At 44.8% G+C, this 18,278-nt stretch overlaps 1 protein-coding gene across 2 annotated transcripts; it reads left to right on the plus strand.

The window, feature by feature from the left end:
- The first annotated feature begins 1,964 nt into the window (after window positions 1-1,964).
- On the plus strand, window positions 1,965-17,885 carry LOC113586850 (calpain-5-like). 2 transcript variants are annotated; one of them, XM_027025227.3, is made up of 13 exons: window positions 1,965-2,112; window positions 4,796-4,990; window positions 8,513-8,644; window positions 9,620-9,828; window positions 10,499-10,691; window positions 11,802-11,992; window positions 12,256-12,333; window positions 12,551-12,746; window positions 14,283-14,405; window positions 15,624-15,826; window positions 16,287-16,408; window positions 16,611-16,747; window positions 16,856-17,885. In XM_027025227.3, exons 2-13 carry the CDS (start codon window positions 4,826-4,828, stop codon window positions 17,036-17,038), a joined length of 1,932 nt encoding a protein of 643 aa, XP_026881028.1. In that variant the 5' UTR covers window positions 1,965-2,112; window positions 4,796-4,825; the 3' UTR covers window positions 17,039-17,885. The 2 variants fall into 2 exon arrangements, with proteins under 2 accessions (XP_026881028.1, XP_026881029.1); XM_027025228.3 differs by lacking the exon at window positions 1,965-2,112 and adding an exon at window positions 3,355-3,440.
- The last annotated feature ends 393 nt before the right edge of the window (window positions 17,886-18,278 follow it).

Below are 18,278 nucleotides of genomic sequence, written 5' to 3' on the forward strand. Positions count from 1 at the left end.
CTGTGTCAGGCGGTAGTAATGTTTCCGTAATATTTACATTAGCTTAATGATGCTCCGTCGTGGTTATAAATGAAGGTTTCAGTGAAATCAGACAAATCATACTACACAGAATGGAACCTGAGTGTCTGTCTGTCTCTCTCTCTTTGTGTGTGTGTGTGTGTGCACGCATGTGTGTGTGGCTGTAGGTGTGTGGATGTGAGTAGACTGTTACATTCTGTCTACTGACCTGAAACTATCTGGAACTCTAAAGCCCTTGTCTTCATCTGTAATTCAAGTGTCCTGGGGTACCAACAGAGAAAAATCTTTTTTGTTTCACACTTTTTACTGTTTCATAACTTCTTTAATTTTTCAAATTCGTTTTCATTGTGTTTCACGCGGCAAAAAAAAAAAAAAAAATGCAAACGAGGTTAAAATTCTATTCTTTCCCTATGCAAAGTTAGAAATGTACGCACCACCTCTGCGTGCTGTGGCCACTTTGACTTTATGAGGGTTGCGTAAGACCCTCACCGCACTAGTGTCCAGCAGGCCTGCTCTCCTGCGGCAGAGACGACGGGGTGGGTCAGTTCTGCTTGTCGTCACTGCTGCGGCGGTCAGTGTTCGGCTCTTGATCACGGCGGCCCAAGTCCGCTTGGATGCTATGACAACAGGGTCGCTATGACAACAGGGTCGCTATGACAACAGGGTCTCTATGAGGGCCTCAGCCAAATTACCAATTCTATTAAAAAAACATTTGAGAATGTTGTGATAAGACCTTGAATGGCTGGACATCTCTACACATGGAGATTGCATTTGATGTGATTTAACTGTGCTCGCTGTGTCTCTTTCGCCCTCCCTCCATGCCTCTGTCTACTGTCAGTGTAGGAAAGGATGCTAGTCTAGGAAGAAAGCACACGGAGAGCATGTGGTGGTGTTTCCAGTCTCCGCACACATCGTCCATCGTCTTTCCCACTCCGTTTCCCTTCCTTCCTTTTTCTCTTTCGTAAATGCTTAAAAATGATCTGCTCGTTGCTTCTTCTTTACCCCCCACGCTCAGTGAGATGTTTACATACGCAGGACAGGCACAAATTAGGCAAAGGAAACTCCTGTGGAATAATTCCCTCGTTGCAATAAAAAATTGGCGCTTGGCTCACTAAAACGTTCGAGCTCCGTCTTCGACTGCAGGCTTCTCTTCGCTGGTTCTGAAGGCATCCTGCGGGCTTTTGCTACACAGGGTCCTGAGCAGGGGACTGGGATGGGGTTGGGGGGGGTGCCGCTAGCTTCAGGACTGGCTGCTCAGTGTTTGTGTACCACGTAGCAGAAATGGAGGTTTCCAGAAGATGGAGGTCCAGCATAAAGGGGTCTTTGCCCCCTCGAGGTCATTCGCCAGCGGACTAAAAGCTCAGGGACTTCATACTGGATAGCTTAGTCATGCCTTTAGCGCAGAGCTTGGTAGTCTGACCCTTTTGCAATTTTGTTTACTTATCCCTGTACTAAAGCCACTCTGAAATGGTTAATTAATTAGTTAGTTAATTAGTTATTCAGCTACTCAGCCAGTTAATTATGTTAGGCCACATGTAATGTATGACTGAGGAAGAGTCAAACCTGACTTGTGCGTTAAATGTCTGTTGTTCTGCATTATTGAGTGCAGCTCCAGACACAGACTGCTTCTCTCTGAGGGTCACCATCCGTAACAGTGTCAGAGGGGTACATTTCCGCTGCCTTGTTCTCTGCCACGCGTTCCTTTGCTCCTTCTCTCCTTCTCTCCCCTCGGGGTCTTTATTCCCGTCACCAAGTCTCTTCTGCATTCTCTCTATCTGTCTATTCAGCAACAGCAAAACTGTACACAGCCACTCCAGAACACAGCAGACTATATCTAAAACTGTATGCACGCATGCACACGTATGCCCCCACGCTTGCACTGTGTTCTCTGAAGGGGCAGGCCCCTAGCTAGCAGAGTGGGCAGGTGTTGTGCTCACAGAGGACACACCCCATACTCTCAGAGTGGGCGGTACCTGTGCAAGTTGAGAAAAGGCCGTATAAGAGTGGAAGGAAAGCCAGCAGTAAACACAGCTGGAGTTCGTGGATGAATCAAGACATACCCGCGTACAGACGGAAATCAGCTCACAGACCCAGGTAAGGTTCACTGCGCGTGTGTAATCATTTGTAAGTTTGTTTACATGTATTTGTGTGTGGGTGTGCATGCGTGCATATGTGTGATGCACATCCTTTTCTCGGGAAGTAATGTGAAAGTAGATAGCTCTGCACTTCATGTGCGCTGTTCCAGTACACGCCGAAACAGCAGTGCACATACCGTAGGCCACGGAAATGCCGGTGGAGGAGGTCAGGTCGTTAACCCAGGTGAAGAACTACCAGCAGACTTTATACCTGAAGGAATTATAGACACTCAGTGGTTGTCCACACTCGACTGTAATGGAAGATCCGGACACAACGAATATCATTAACTGTAACTTGTAATGCGCATTTCCATGAATCACTGTTTAAAAGGATTTTAGATACACGTCATATTTAATTAGAGTACAAAGTGCATTCCTCCACATGGAAACAACATGGGAATATGAGAGGACTGTATACTGAGAGTGAGCAAGAGACCAAGCCAAAGCGACAGAAACAGAGAGGAATGCGTCATGTGGCAACTTGCAAGCGGCTTGTTGCTGGGATGAGCAATCTGAGATAAAGCACATTTTCTCACTGTTCTGAGTAAGTGTTTAAAGTTATGCAAGCAATTCATATTGTGCGTCCCGTAATGGGCAGAAATGAAGCAAACCTCAGCTGTTTCCTACAGCAGAGAGCAGGACAGCGGGGCGTCCCGCACTGATGAAGGAGCAGCTTCCTTCAGGGGTGTATTTCTAAACTCCACTTCTCCTGAATGAAACTGGGGCACACACACACACACACACACACACACACGCACGCACATACATTTATCAAAGTTTTGTGTAAGGTTATAGTGGCTGCCTGGCCATCTGCATCCAACTCATTACCTTTAAAGAGACATCAGAATGAGCTGAAGACGTTTTAATGTCTAGCGTGCGGTGTGGACAGGAAGACAGGGTTTTCATCTCAAAACCAGACAAGACAACCACTCTCTGATTATGTTGCGGAACAGCATACTGCTATGACATGTTTATCAGCAAGCAAACATGCTTGGCTTACTTGCTTGTTGCACACACAAACAAGTTGCACACACACACGCGCGCGCGCACGCAAACACACAGTAAACTCTCTGCCTCATGACATTACAAAGAAGTTATCCTCAACAACAACCACTGGCCATTAACAAGAGAGCGAGAGAGAAAGGCGTGGTGTCCAGACACACACACCCATGCAGGCATTCTGACAAAGACAGGTCTGGTTGGGGGTTGGGTGAGACGGCCAGCAGGTTGAATAGAAACTCTTCCTTTTAGCTCAGGTGGCAAGCGCCGGATGACACAGCACTTTCTGTAAGTTATATTGTTTTTACAGCTTCATTACACGTCACAAAGTCTGAAGTGTGTTTGGGGCTGTGGCTGCACACGCATGCGCGTGTATGTGCGTTTCTGTGTGTGTGCGTGTGTTTAAAAGGCTCAGGTCTAAAAGCAGAAATGGAAGTACAGGCATGGCATAGTCAATATGCCAGTGTGATCGCACCAAAAATATGTGCCAAAAGGTACGAGAAAGAAAGAAATGATGTTGGATTCCGTAGGATAAAGATGTGAGTAAAGGGACGTACACGGTGCCTGAACTTAGCTTGAACTTTTCCTGCCACCCTGGTCATGCACATTGTTACAAATTTAATCGTGAGATCGCGCTGAACCTCTCACCTAAAGCCACTATAGTGATGACACGTCCCGTGATTACTGTTTTGGGTTTTGTGTTTGAGTCTTTTACAGCCACATTATGCATAAGTAATTCTGTTTATTACAGCACTCCATGCACATGTTGCGCTCAGCTCATGAAGGGCTCTGTAATCAGCCTAGTGCTAGTGCTTCGAGCGCTAAAAACATTACAGCGTACAGAGAACAGGGTCCCTCTGAATCATAATTGGAAACCACTATCTTAGATAATCACAGGGATCTCCACACGACACCCAGGGAGAGACTCTGATCTTCAGGCTGTTGCCGAAATTGGATATGAACTTGGGAAACATTCGCCATCGCACTCTCTCCTCACATTGGGAGTGGAATACCTGGACAGCTTCAATTATTCCTATCGTAAGCTATCCGTTCTATGAGAGACGTTTAGTGTCCAGTGATGAGACCCCTTGACTGTCGTGAATGTAGACTGCGTCTGTATATCTGAAACTTTTCTGTTTTTCTTTCCCGACCACTTGTTTACCTAACACGTTTTCCCTCCAGTGCTTCAGGAGAGCGCATTTTCGGATATCATGTCCAACCACCACAGTGCAATGTTAGTGCTCACAGGAGAAAACAGCATCGGAATGTGAGAGGATTGGTCTTGTGTCTGGGACCACTTTCCAAACAGCAGGGTTCCTATTAAACGGGGCGACCTACGGGTTGGTTGATGCTCGCCCAGGGCCCAGGGAGGGGAGTCCTGCCCCCTTTGCATATGACAGCATTACTGTCATATGCCGCTTATGCAGCATTTCTACATACCAGTTCAGAACAAACCTGGGGCAGGCGGTTTTTAGCGCTCTGCGGCAGGGGCCGTCCTGCTCCAGGTGTGTCAGAAGCTGTCTTTAATGAGGGTGCGCCCGAGGACCTGCTACAGGACTTTCCCATGCCTGTGCTCTGGTTTCCGGCTGACCCTGGGTGAGCGCCTTCTAACTGCAGTCTCCCTGCGTCCTTCTAACCCCCAGCCCAGAGGAGAGGAGGAACACCAGTGAGTCATGTTCTCCACGGTGGCCGTGTACAGGAACCAGCACTACGACGTCCTGAAGAGGGAGTGTCAGGAGAGCAGGATGCTGTTTGAGGACCCCGAGTTCCCCTGCATCAACTCCTCGCTCTTTTACCGCAACCCCCTGCCCGGACGGGTGGAGTGGAAGAGGCCGGGGGTAGGGGCACACACGGGCTCCACCTGCTCCAGCTGGAGCCTCCATCTGATGGAGAAACCCATTAAAACAGAATTTGTTTTAGTTTGGGTCTCGGCCCTGGGGGCTTTGGTCGGGCTCCTGGCCAATGGAAGATATCACAGCCTCAGGATTCTTTTTTACATATGTTTGTGTATTATGATATAATCAAAGGTCATATACATTTTATTGCTTTGTTTGTAGACCCACTCCACCACCCACCCCCAGGGAGAATGAATAATTAATACAACTGGAGACAGTATGAACGCTATTACTGTTAATTCCACACTATAAGTGTTCATTCCTCCCAGGGGTTGTTCCCACTTTGCATACAGGACCTCCCATGTTAAACAGGCTTCTCTCCAGAGCACCTCCCCAACTACACGGTGTTCTGTTCAGTGCTTCCCTAACACAAGATCTATCCTCAATATCAGCGTTTAATTATTCACTCATATACAGTCATATCCATGAATATGGAAACAATGCATTTACACACAGCCGATATGAATGAGTGTTAGATGTTATTGCCAGTTCCGGACACAACTGAAATATTAAATGTGAGTTTTCTAGCAGAATTTAACTTGTTTGTCAACAACAGTGATGGATGGAGCTTTGTTTTACAAGTGAGCAGATGGGCTTGTGTGAAGGGTGGGGAGTAGAAGGGCAGTAATGGGTGGGAAGTAGAAGGGCAGTATTGGTGGAGAGGAGAAGGGCAGTAATGAGTGGAGAGGAGAAGGGCAGTATGGGTGGAGAGGAGAAGGGCAGTAATGAGTGGAGAGGAGAAGGGCAGTAATGGTGGAGCAGAGAAGGGCAGTAATGGTGGAGAAGAGAAGGGCAGTAATGGTGGAGAAGAGAAGGGCAGTAATGGTGGAGAGGAGAAGGGCAGTAATGGGTGGAGAGGAGAAGGGCAGTAATGGGTGGAGAGGAGAAGGGCAGTAATGGGTGGAGAGGAGAAGGGCAGTAATGGTGGAGAAGAGAAGGGCAGTAATGGGTGGAGAGGAGAAGGGCAGTAATGGTGGAGAAGAGAAGGGCAGTAATGGGTGGAGAAGAGAAGGGCAGTAATGGTGGAGAAGAGAAGGGCAGTAATGGTGGAAAGGAGAAGGGCAGTAATGGGTGGAGAAGAGAAGGGCAGTAATGGTGGAGAAGAGAAGGCCAGTAATGGGTGGAGAAGAGAAGGGCAGTAATGGTGGAGAGGAGAAGGGCAGTAATGGTGGAGAGGAGAAGGGCAGTAATGGGTGGAGAAGAGAAGGCCAGTAATGGTGGAGAGGAGAAGGGCAGTAATGGTGGAGAAGAGAAGGGCAGTAATGGTGGAGAAGAGAAGGCCAGTAATGGGTGGAGAAGAGAAGGCCAGTAATGGTGGAGAGGAGAAGGGCAGTAATGGTGGAGAAGAGAAGGCCAGTAATGGGTGGAGAAGAGAAGGCCAGTAATGGTGGAGAGGAGAAGGGCAGTAATGGTGGAGAAGAGAAGGCCAGTAATGGTGGAGAAGAGAAGGCCAGTAATGGGTGGAGAAGAGAAGGCCAGTAATGGTGGAGAAGAGAAGGGCAGTAATGGTGGAGAAGAGAAGGGCAGTAATGGGTGGAGAAGAGAAGGGCAGTAATGGTGGAGAAGAGAAGGGCAGTAATGGTGGAGAGGAGAAGGGCAGTAATGGGTGGAGAAGAGAAGGGCAGTAATGGTGGAGAAGAGAAGGGCAGTAATGGTGGAAAGGAGAAGGGCAGTAATGGTGGAGAGGAGAAGGGCAGTAATGGTGGAGAAGAGAAGGGCAGTAATGGGTGGAGAAGAGAAGGGCAGTAATGGTGGAGAAGAGAAGGGCAGTAATGGTGGAAAGGAGAAGGGCAGTAATGGTGGAGAGGAGAAGGGCAGTAATGGTGGAGAGGAGAAGGGCAGTAATGGGTGGAGAGGAGAAGGGCAGTAATGGTGGAGAAGAGAAGGGCAGTAATGGGTGGAGAAGAGAAGGGCAGTAATGGTGGAGAAGAGAAGGGCAGTAATGGTGGAAAGGAGAAGGGCAGTAATGGGTGGAGAAGAGAAGGGCAGTAATGGGTGGAGAGGAGAAGGCCAGTAATGGGTGGAGAAGAGAAGGCCAGTAATGGGTGGAGAAGAGAAGGGCAGTAATGGTGGAGAGGAGAAGGGCAGTAAAGACCCAGGTAGCACGTAGATAGCTACTAATGTCTGCGATGTTGATCAGTTCCATCACTGCATATAACCTGAGAAGAGAAGCTTATCAAACTTCATCCTCCTGGTAAACACACACAGGCCTTTCAGATATGGTGTGTTTAAGTGTGCACACATGCTATTATGTATGTGCATATGTAGTGTGTGTGTGTGTGTGTGTGTGTGCGTATGTGTGCCTGCATGTGTGTGTGTCTTGTGGACAGTATATTGTTGCAGACTGTTCTCAGTTACATTCTTTTTTTTTTTTAGTCTGTGTGATGATTATTTATTTGTCTGACTAACATGGGATGAATAGATGTGGTGAGTGCAGAAATCATAATTGCTCCTAATGGGACATATGACCTGGCTATAGATCACCTTAGTCAATCATTCAGCCTCTCTCAGGCTTTGACTAGTTCGTAAAGAAAACATACTCTGATTTCACTAAAGCTAGTCTGCTGCCTTTATCTCCAGTGGTGTTCTAAGATTTTGGGGAATGTGTCTAGCTGATTCACAGCCCAATTTGAGAAGCCTTTCCTGTATATATGTCACCTGTTACACTGGTTTACCGATGATGCATATCCTACATCCTAGCCCAAAGGTTGGGTAAACGTTCATCGCTTGTTATTATTTTCCACATTTTCATAGCGAAGGGACTTTGAAAAGTATGAAATAACACATACGGAAATATGCAGTGACCAAAAAAGTCGAATCAGAATTATTCATATTTTAGATTCTTTTAAATATTTGGCTTGACATCTTTTCACACTCTTGGCATTCATTCAGTCTGCTTCATAAGGGAACACCTTGGACATTTCTCCAACAGTCTGGAAGAAGTTCCCACATACACTGAGAACTTAATGCGTGAGGGACTAAAGTTCTAAATAAAAAGCATTCACTGAGGGAGCATTTAAATAAAATAATAGTGATACATGTAACATTTTAGTTTTGGACATATTTGTACATCAACTAAGACTATTTACAACAAACTCAGGCATAGCCCCTTAGAACAAAAAACACTTAAAGCTACATTCAGTCAACTATGTCCAGTCTTTGGACTCATTTGCGATATATTTTAAAATGTAAATGATTTCCTAGATACTCAGTTGAATTCTACTTTACTTGGATTTAGATTTAGAACGTTTCTTCATCAGTGATAACTACCTCGCAAATCTTGCATTAGAAAGACACAAAATAACTATTTTAATAAAGATACAAATCTTGGTACTCAGCAGAGAGGCAAAGAAAGGCAAGAAAATTATTCTCTACAAATAAGACCAGCCAACATCACCATCATTCCAATCGCATGCATCTCTCTTTCTCTTGGACTTTCTCTCTCATTCTCTTTTCTCCACGTAGGAGATCAGTGAAAACCCCCATCTGTTCGTGGAGGGCATCAGCTCTCATGACCTAAACCAGGGTGAAGTGGGCAACTGCTGGTTTGTGGCTGCATGCTCCTGTCTGGCCCTCAAACCGTACCTCTGGCAGAAGGTGTGCTTACATTCTCCATATCATCTGTGCCTCGCTTTAGAGTCTCACAAGACCCAATCAGGTCTTGCACCAAAACCACGAACACAGAAAAAAAATGTTTTTGAATGTGTAGGGTTTACTGTACATTTGCTGGTAAATGTGGAGCAACTTGTGTGTTGGTTTGGGTTCTCTTTGTTTCAGGCTGGAGGTTTAAATGAGTACCATTATTCTGATATTGCTGTATTTAGTGAGTATACATGTCATAGAACAGACATAAAAATATCTCAAAACAAAGCCACAAAAGTGTGTGTGTGTGTGTGTGTGTAATGAGACTCGTTTGTGTTAAAAGGCTGGAAATAGCTCTGTGTTCTGCATTTCATGGCTTAGAATTTCATGAATTTTGTAAGAGTGCTCAGCGGAGAACCAAAGGATAGCATGCCAAATGAGTGCCTTAGTACTACAGCAGTATATCTGCACATACTCAACACAATAAAACTGCAAATGGAAGGCTAGGCTATTCTCTTCAACATCGCAAAAAAAGGGAAATACTACACGTATTTATCTACTCATAGGTAAATAACAATAAACAGAGTTTACAATCAATATGGCTAAATGAGGGTGATGTCATGTCTGGAGACCTAGTTACCAGACCAGCTGCAAGAGGGCAATTTCCACATTTATGAGTGTGCATGGTGGTGTGTCTCCTCTGTCCCTTTGGAGTGGAGTGCTGCTATTTTCTTGGCTGAAGACCCTGAGAGTTTGATGAGATCGCACGCTGTGCTAGAAAGCATAGTATGGACCTTTATCTTTATGGCACTGTGAGCTAGCAGCTAGTAGATGGATCAGGATGGCTAGTAGCCACAAAATTATGTTAACAGCGAACATTACCAGCAAGCTAAAATATCTTGCCGGTATTGGTAATGTATTAGAACCAGAATTATTGGCTTTCATATGGAGTTTATGATGTATTTAAATCTTTTTTTTTTTCTCCATCAGGTGATTCCTAACTGGAAGGAGCAGGAATGGGATCCCAAATATCCAGAAAAATATGCAGGAATCTTTCACTTCCAATTCTGGATATTCGGGGAATGGACCGATGTGGTTGTGGATGACCGTCTGCCCACCATCAGTGGGAATCTTATATACTGCCATTCTAAATCCCATAATGAATTCTGGAGTGCTCTTCTCGAGAAAGCTTATGCTAAGTAAGTGTGAATGTAGTTAAAAAACATTCTTCTAGAAATGCTGCTATTATCCATATTGCTGCAGGCATAAGTGACTAACCATGCTAATACATATATTCAAAGTTGTATACATCTGTAGCTGCATTGAGTAGTTCGCCAAAGCTATTGCTGATATAATAGTGGAAGCTATGCTCTCATCCAAGATAAAGTGAAGAACATGACAGGGTGAATCACACACTGGCTGAATCACAATTCCAAGAATGTGTACTGAGAAAAGAAGTGTCCTACTTTCCCATTAATCTGATTGGTCTGTACACAAATAACATATAAGCACCTTTTAGCTAAAAAAAGTTGGGATCCTGGGGCATAAAAAGCTACATGCACTGCATGAAAAACAGTGAGCAAAATGTGCCTCTTCAATTCAAAACTATTTAAAAAGCCTCTTTGGTCTGCAAAAAATGATTCCACCCACACTACCCCATCCCTAAGGCTAATTGATAAAGTCTACTTTTCTACTAGGCTACTTGTTTGATGCCATGTGATTATTTGCCATTTTATTAATTTATCTAAATTCCTGTTATATGCAGCCAGGGTGTTCCACAAGGGTGTATCTCAAGTCCTTTACTAATCTAATTCAAAGTCAATTTAGGGTTTATAACACAATTTCTCTGATTCACTGATCTTTCTGCAGACTATCGGGATGCTACGAATCTCTAAGTGGTGGCAACACAGGGGATGCAGTGGTGGATTTCAGTGGGGCAGTAAATGAGCCCATAAATTTGGAGTCAGGAAATTATCGCACTAATCCCAAAGCCAGAGACAAACTGTTTTCAGATCTGCTCACTGTGTTCGACCAGGGAGGTATCATCAGTTGTGCCATAACAGTAAGTAAATTTACTAAGTACCCCATTAACTAAGTGCCCCGTCTTTTAATGTTAAGATTTGCAGCTATCATCGAACGTCATTTTTTAATTTTAGTTTGTTTAGTACTTGAATATTTATATGAATGCTTTTTTCACTAAAGTTTAGTTTTGGATGGCACACCTCCAGGCAAAGAGTCCCAGAATAAAATATGTACACATGAGATTAATTCAGAATGTACTCTGGCATGGCCTGCAGTAATTTATGGATTACGTTTTGCAAAACAAATGAAGTAGAAGAAGCTGAAAAAACTGGAGAAAAAATGAAATTGGGGACTGGTTGTTAACCAGCACAATCAAATCCTGGAATGAAAGATAAGCAAGATAAAGTGTCCTCTCGGTGTTCATTCCAGCGTTGGGAAAATGCAGCTGGTTTGTTCCTTCCTGCAGAGTGCCACGTTGGTGATGAAGGCCTCTGTGGAGACCTTGGCAGTTCTGTGCAGATGTAGAAAGAGCTGCAACAATATTGCACTGCAGTATTAAAGCTGTAACCTTTGAACAAAAGGGTTCAAATGGATTAACACTAAAGCAGCTTTATATGTTAAGATCATATTCTAGCTGTTGTTCCTGGTGTGACAGCTTTAAGACAGACCTAAAAACGTGTTAAAATATTATTAGCAATCGTAGCTTTGGTTCAGTTGAAATATGTGGTATTGAGCCTCAGTGGGTTGTATGGTGTAGTATATAATACAACCCCTCATGTCAGGGTCTGGGATTCCTTCCACTTTCTGTGCAAGTGCACCATGTTATACTAATAAGAGTCCTTGAACAAGACTCCTAACATTACATTCACCAACCTCACCAATCTGTAATATGATTGAAATTGTAACTCGTTCTGGATAAGAACGTCTGCTAAACATGCAAATGTACGTGGTTGCCAGCACATTGTCATGTTTTTCTTGCTCTACCACACCTTATACACTTTATACAGGAGGAATTTAGCTATGGGACAAGTCCTGTGTGCTAGATCAGGGGACATGCAGAATGATGCAGAACCTGAGGTCTCCAGCACTGGGGCTGGAAGCCTGTTGTTTATGTAATGCTCAGGAGCTGCGATTCCTTACCCACTGCCAGGCGTCTCCACACGAGCGGGAGCTGCGCTTGCCCAACGGTTTGGTGAAGGGCCATGCCTACTCAGTGACGGCAGTGAAGCGGGTACGGCTCGGCCATGGCCTCCTCGCCTTCTTCAAGAACGACACCATCCCCCTGATCCGCATGAGGAACCCCTGGGGTAAACACGAGTGGGATGGACCGTGGAGTGACAGGTGAGGGAGGGACAGAGAGAGAGGGAGAAAGAGAGACAGGGAGGGAGAGAGAGAGACAGGAAGACAAACAGGCAGGGAGAGAAAAAGGAAAAAGGGAAACAGGCTGATAGATAAAGAAAAGGGGCAGAGAAATGAAGGAGAAATGAAAGAGACATGAAAAGTTTTCTGTAATGATGTTTTCTTGTGTTTCATATTTTAACACTTCGTAATCTTTCATGAGCTTTTAAACAATTCTCTCTTCTCTTCTCTTCTATTCTCTGTAGCTCACAGGAATGGGAGAAAGTTGGGATCAGAGAGAGGGCTAATATGGGTATTACAGTAGAAGATGATGGCGAGTTCTGGTGAGTCAACAGATTTTTAAGCTTCCCTCCAGCAAAATGTCATCCCACTCATGTAGGCTATTTTGCCCGGGGTTCTCCATAGTTTTTGCACTTTTCTGCACTGCTGCTTGACTGCCCACACCCTGCACATCATTTTTGCTACCAGTGGAAACAATATACTTAAGATCATTGAGAACATCTCTTTGCATTTGTGTGTGTGTGAATGTAAAACTTCCAGGATGTCCTTTGATGACTGGTGTCAGAACTTTACTGATGCAGATGTTTGCCGGCTAATGAACACGTCTTTGCTGAGTATTCAGAAGGTGTGGCATGAGGTGGTGCTTTTTGGCAGCTGGGCCAAGCACACTGAACCCCTGAGGAACAGGTGCGGAGGCTGCATGAACCACAGGTCGACCTTCCTGCAGAACCCACAGGTACTGTCCTGATCACCCCACCGCAGGATCCACAGGTACTGTCCTGATCACCCCACCGCAGGATCCACAGGTACTGTCCTGATCACCCCACCGCAGAAGGCACAGGTACCATCCCTATCACCCCACCACAGAACCCACAGGTACCATCCCTATCACCCCACCACAGAACCCACAGGTACCATCCCTATCACCCCACCACAGAACCCACAGGTACCATCCCTATCACCCCACCACAGAACCCACAGGTACCATCCCTATCACCCCACCGCAGAACCCACAGGTACCATCCCTATCACCCCACCGCAGAACCCACAGGTACCATCCCTATCACCCCACCGCAGAACCCACAGATACCATCCCTATCACCCCACCGCAGAACCCACAGGTACCATCCCTATCACCCCACCGCAGAATCCACAGATACCATCCCTATCACCCCACCGCAGAACCCACAGGTACCATCCCTATCACCCCACCGCAGAACCCACAGGTACCATCCCTATCACCCCACCGCAGAACCCACAGGTACCATCCCTATCACCCCACCGCAGAACCCACAGATACCATCCCTATCACCCCACCACAGAACCCACAGGTACCATCCCTATCACCCCACCACAGAACCCACAGATACCATCCCTATCACCCCACCGCAGAACCCACAGGTACCATCCCTATCACCCCACCGCAGAATCCACAGGTACCATCCCTATCACCCCACCGCAGAACCCACAGATACCATCCCTATCACCCCACCGCAGAACCCACAGGTACCATCCCTATCACCCCACCGCAGAACCCACAGGTACCATCCCTATCACCCCACCGCAGAACCCACAGATACCATCCCTATCACCCCACCACAGAACCCACAGGTACCATCCCTATCACCCCACCGCAGAACCCACAGATACCATCCCTATCACCCCACCGCAGAACCCACAGGTACCATCCTTATCACCCCACCGCAGAATCCACAGGTACCATCCCTATCACCCCACCGCAGAACCCACAGATACCATCCCTATCACCCCACCGCAGAACCCACAGGTACCATCCCTATCACCCCACCGCAGAACCCACAGGTACCATCCCTATCACCCCACCGCAGAACCCACAGATACCATCCCTATCACCCCACCGCAGAACCCACAGGTACCATCCCTATCACCCCACCGCAGAACCCACAGGTAGCAGGTACCATCCTAGTCACCCCACCACAGAACACTCACATACCCTCCTCAACAATTTAAATCGTTTTTGGTCCCTCATTCACTTTCATTTCAAACCTGGTGTTTCTGTAGGAAGTGATTAATATTAATTTTAAATTAAATTGTAAAAATTCATGTAGAACTCTAAGTGCACAGAGAGCTCCAATCTTTATAAGTTTTTTTTTTTTCTAAAAAAAATTGGCACCATGCTGGCACAATAGTTTTCTTGCCATTCTTTTTCTTTTTTCTTCATTCTTCTGTCCCTTACACAACCTCTTTATTTATAGCAGGTGATTAGTCTGACTCTCTGCATTACTTTTTGCAGTATATGTTGGATATCTCTAAAGATGAAGAGCAGGTGCTGGTGTCTCTGCAGCAGAGAGATATGAAGATTCATAGAGCCCACGGTGCGGGTCAAAGCCTTACTGTGGGATTTGCCATTTTTAAGGTACTGCTCAGCAGAGTCTAACCTCAATTCACCATTACACAAGCTCAATAAACCCAACCCAACCTCACCATTATATAAACTCAGTAGAGCCCAATCCCAACTCACTACTACACAAGCACAAGAGTCTAACCTCAGCTCACCATTACACAAGCTCAACAGAGCTATGCAGCAGCAGCATCCAATGTGTGTTATTGTGAAGATAAACTGCAATGCAAATATGAACCCGAAGAAGGAATAATTCCCAGAACTACTGGATAATATAATGGTATACTACCTGAAATACACAGAGAGTTCTGTTATTTGTCTGATTTCTAACAACTTGGTTTTGTGCATATAGGCTACTTCACAACTACTAAACAAATTTAGCTGACTAAATCTACCTTATCATTCAGTCTGCTCACAGATGAGTAAATACTCATGTAATCATGAATGCCAGTTTTGGACATAAAACACATGCTTCAATGGTCAGGATGCATCTGATTTGCACCTGAAACATGACACAAAATCTCATATATGACTCACAAAAACTCATATAAACCTCACACACATATTGTGGACCTCTGACCATGATCGACATGGCCTCCCCATTCCCTCCTCTTCTGACTCTCTCTCTCTGGCTAGACTTCACCAAAACACAGGCTGCCACAGATTTTGGCTAATGTCTGAGTCTATGGGGAAAATGTCTGGATAAGAGCAAGATTAGGCGGAATGGCCAGACACTGAGTTATTAATGGCAGCATTCGACACAGTTCATACCAAAGAGAATCCAATAACAGGCCATTTGCAGTGAGACGATATTTATATCCAGACGCATTAGGCTGAGAAAATGGAGGGCTGGAAGTGGCCCTTAGTGTATCAGACATCAGGGACAATGAAAAAAATAATAAAAATTTTAATAAAATAAAATAAAAATTATATATATATATATATATATATATATATATATATATATATATATATATATATATTTTAGAGGATTAAAAGGCAAACTTAGATCAGTTAGACTAAAATGAGACAAGGGGTGTTTCACAATGACACATACACACAAACATGCAGAATACACAGGTCACCTCACACTCTCATAAAAAATCTCTGATAGCACGGTCTGATTCAAATTTTCCTGTGGTATGGATTAATGCCTAATTGCTGTATTATAAATGGCTCTTTCCTTTTCTCATTTTCTCTGTGTGCGTGTGTGTGTGTGGCCATGGAACCAAGGTGGAGCTGAACAGGAAGTATCGCATACATGATATCATCACCCAGCAAAACGTCGCCACGTCGACGTACATAAACGCGCGCTCCGTGTTCATGAGAAAGACTCTGCCGGAAGGCCGTTACGTCATCATCCCCTCCACCTTTAAACCGGACATTCCAGGAGACTTCATGCTTCGAGTCTTCACTAAGCAGGACACTGGCTGCAGGTTACACATTTAATCTCTCACTTTACCTCATCGCATCTTTGGCAGAAATTAAATGTGATTCATTAATATTCTCTTGCTAGATGATTGTACATAGTTTTTTTTTAAAAATCATTTATTAATTGCAATAATGCGTTGGTAGAACGTGTTTCATATTTGTGTTTCATAGATGCCTGTCTTCTTTTTATTGTCATTATTGTTATTGATATCATTGCCAAGATGACAAGATGACGTTTAGCCATAATTCATTATCTATGCTACTGCTATACTATCATATTAATATATGCATTGTTAATAGATGCAATCACAATAGTAATACCGTTCTACTGATAATACATATTTAAGTAACAATATAAGGAAATAATATTGTTATTTTATTGTGCAGGTCTTCAGTAGATACTAGAATTAAAAAGCAAAATGTCTAAATGTCAGCAAAATGAGGTTCTGTTTCTCTCTCTCTCAGGGAACTACACTTAGATAAGCCTCGAGTGAAATGCTGGAGTTCGTTCATGGGTTATCCCCAGATGGTCACGCACATTTACGTTCACGGAGCGGAAGGGCTTGAAAACCAAGACAGAACTGGAGGTGAGCTCATCTGAGAGGACATCTGGCCACAGCAAGTGGGATGATCTTTTATTGCAATGCCCTGCTGAATGCCTAGCAGTACATTAGAGAGACTTACATTCCTAAAATCAGCTGGCAGAGATCCAGAAATACTTTCTAAGTGAACCATGAAAATATTGCTCAACCTGACTTTCAGCTGACTGACAGGCTGAATTGTGCGCAGGTGCTGATCCCTATGTGGTAATCTCCTGTGAGAACAGTTCAGTCCAGTCCCGTGTTCAGAGAGACACACGGGACCCAGTGTTTGATGCTAGGGCCATCTTCTACAGGAAAAATCCCCACAAACCAATCACCATTCAGGTGAGAAGTCTTGCTGACCACTAGCAGTGCGAGCATGTGGGTCTTCCATAGGCCAAATCTTCCAGGCTTAGACCGCTTCTTCAAGGGAATGTGTTTCCCCCCCCTTAGGTGTGGAACAGCAACACCGTGAAGGACCAGTTCATGGGCCAGGTGGTTGTGCAAGCGTCTCTGAAGGATTCCCAAGACCCTCAGACTCTACAGCTGAAGCGGGGCAGGGAGATGACGAGTGCGAGCATGCCGGGACTGATCAGCCTCAGGGTGGTCAGCTCCACGGAGCTCACTGCCATGTAAAGCAGCAAAGGCTAGCTGATATATAGCCAGAAAGGAGACCATTGTGCATATAACCAACCCCAAACCCATGCCTACAAATTATAATGCTACTCCTAACCAAAGCCCTACACCTAGCCACACTAAAAGCATTCTAATAGCATTCTAATCTCTTTAAATTAAAAAAAATCATTAAAAAATTATTTCAAGTTAAATGACTTCAAATAAAAGTCTTCATGACTGTTCTGGGTTCTGTAATCAGCAACTGAGAACTTCAGCAGCATAGGTATTAACCAGTCAGGAAACTTGCCCGACAACGAGGCAGTGTTCTCAGATCACAGGAAGTCAGGCTGAGCACCACGGCTTCAGGGCTTTGGAGATGGAGGTGGTGAGATTAACAGGAGGGGTACGCACTTATGGTGGCTAAGACTGTCAAGATCATTGCATACAGCAGCTTTATCTAACCGCACCCTTCCTACACCATACACCTACTCCTACACCTACACGCTACACTAACACCCTACTCCAACACCCTATTCCTACACCTACACCCTACCCTTACAACCTACTCCTGTACCCTACACCTATACCCTACTCCAACACCATACACCATACTCCTACTCCTACACCCTAATCCTACACCTACAGCCTACACCTATCCTTACTTTTACCAGTCATTTCCTACATGACACGCCATACATCACCGAGGCCATCCTTTGTGGCTATATATACACTCTGCCAACAAACTCAATTTTGTTTTGTTTTTGTACTGACAAAGTAAAAGTGAGCAGAAGATTATTTTTTTGCATTGTTTTCAAATGGTTAAAATGTATGGTAGCCACTCCTCTTATATTCCATACCACACATTTACCAAAAAAAGAACAACCAACAAAAACAAACAATCTTTTTGAGCAGACATAAAACCGATGCCTTTGTCCTTTCCTACATTTTCTTTGTACTTCTATGAAACTGCAGCTTATGAGATTATAGTATAAATAGTACAAAAACATTCAAATGCTGTGTTACATTATATAAAGGGTTTACAACACTGACCAGTACAGAGTACATAAACGGAAATTACCATACCCCAGACACCATATCCCAATCACCATACCCCAAACACCATAACCCAAATCACCATACCCCAGACACCATAACCCAAATCACCATACCCCAGACACCATACCCCAAACACCATATCCCAATTACCATACCCCAGACACCATATCCCAATCACCATACCCCATATCACCATAGCCCGAAC

This window comes from Electrophorus electricus, chromosome 8 (genome assembly GCF_041902795.1).
Source record: "Electrophorus electricus isolate QZ-2024a chromosome 8, ASM4190279v1, whole genome shotgun sequence".
Taxonomy (NCBI): domain Eukaryota; kingdom Metazoa; phylum Chordata; class Actinopteri; order Gymnotiformes; family Gymnotidae; genus Electrophorus; species Electrophorus electricus.

Coding starts and splice junctions, on each gene's coding strand:
- LOC113586850 (XM_027025227.3), top strand. CDS start 4,826: ATGTTCTCCACGGTGGCCGTGTACAGGAACCAGCACTACGACGTCCTG. Junction 10,692..11,801: donor TCATCAGTTGTGCCATAACA/GTAAGTAAATTT, acceptor ACCCACTGCCAG/GCGTCTCCACACGAGCGGGA. Junction 11,993..12,255: donor GATGGACCGTGGAGTGACAG/GTGAGGGAGGGA, acceptor TATTCTCTGTAG/CTCACAGGAATGGGAGAAAG.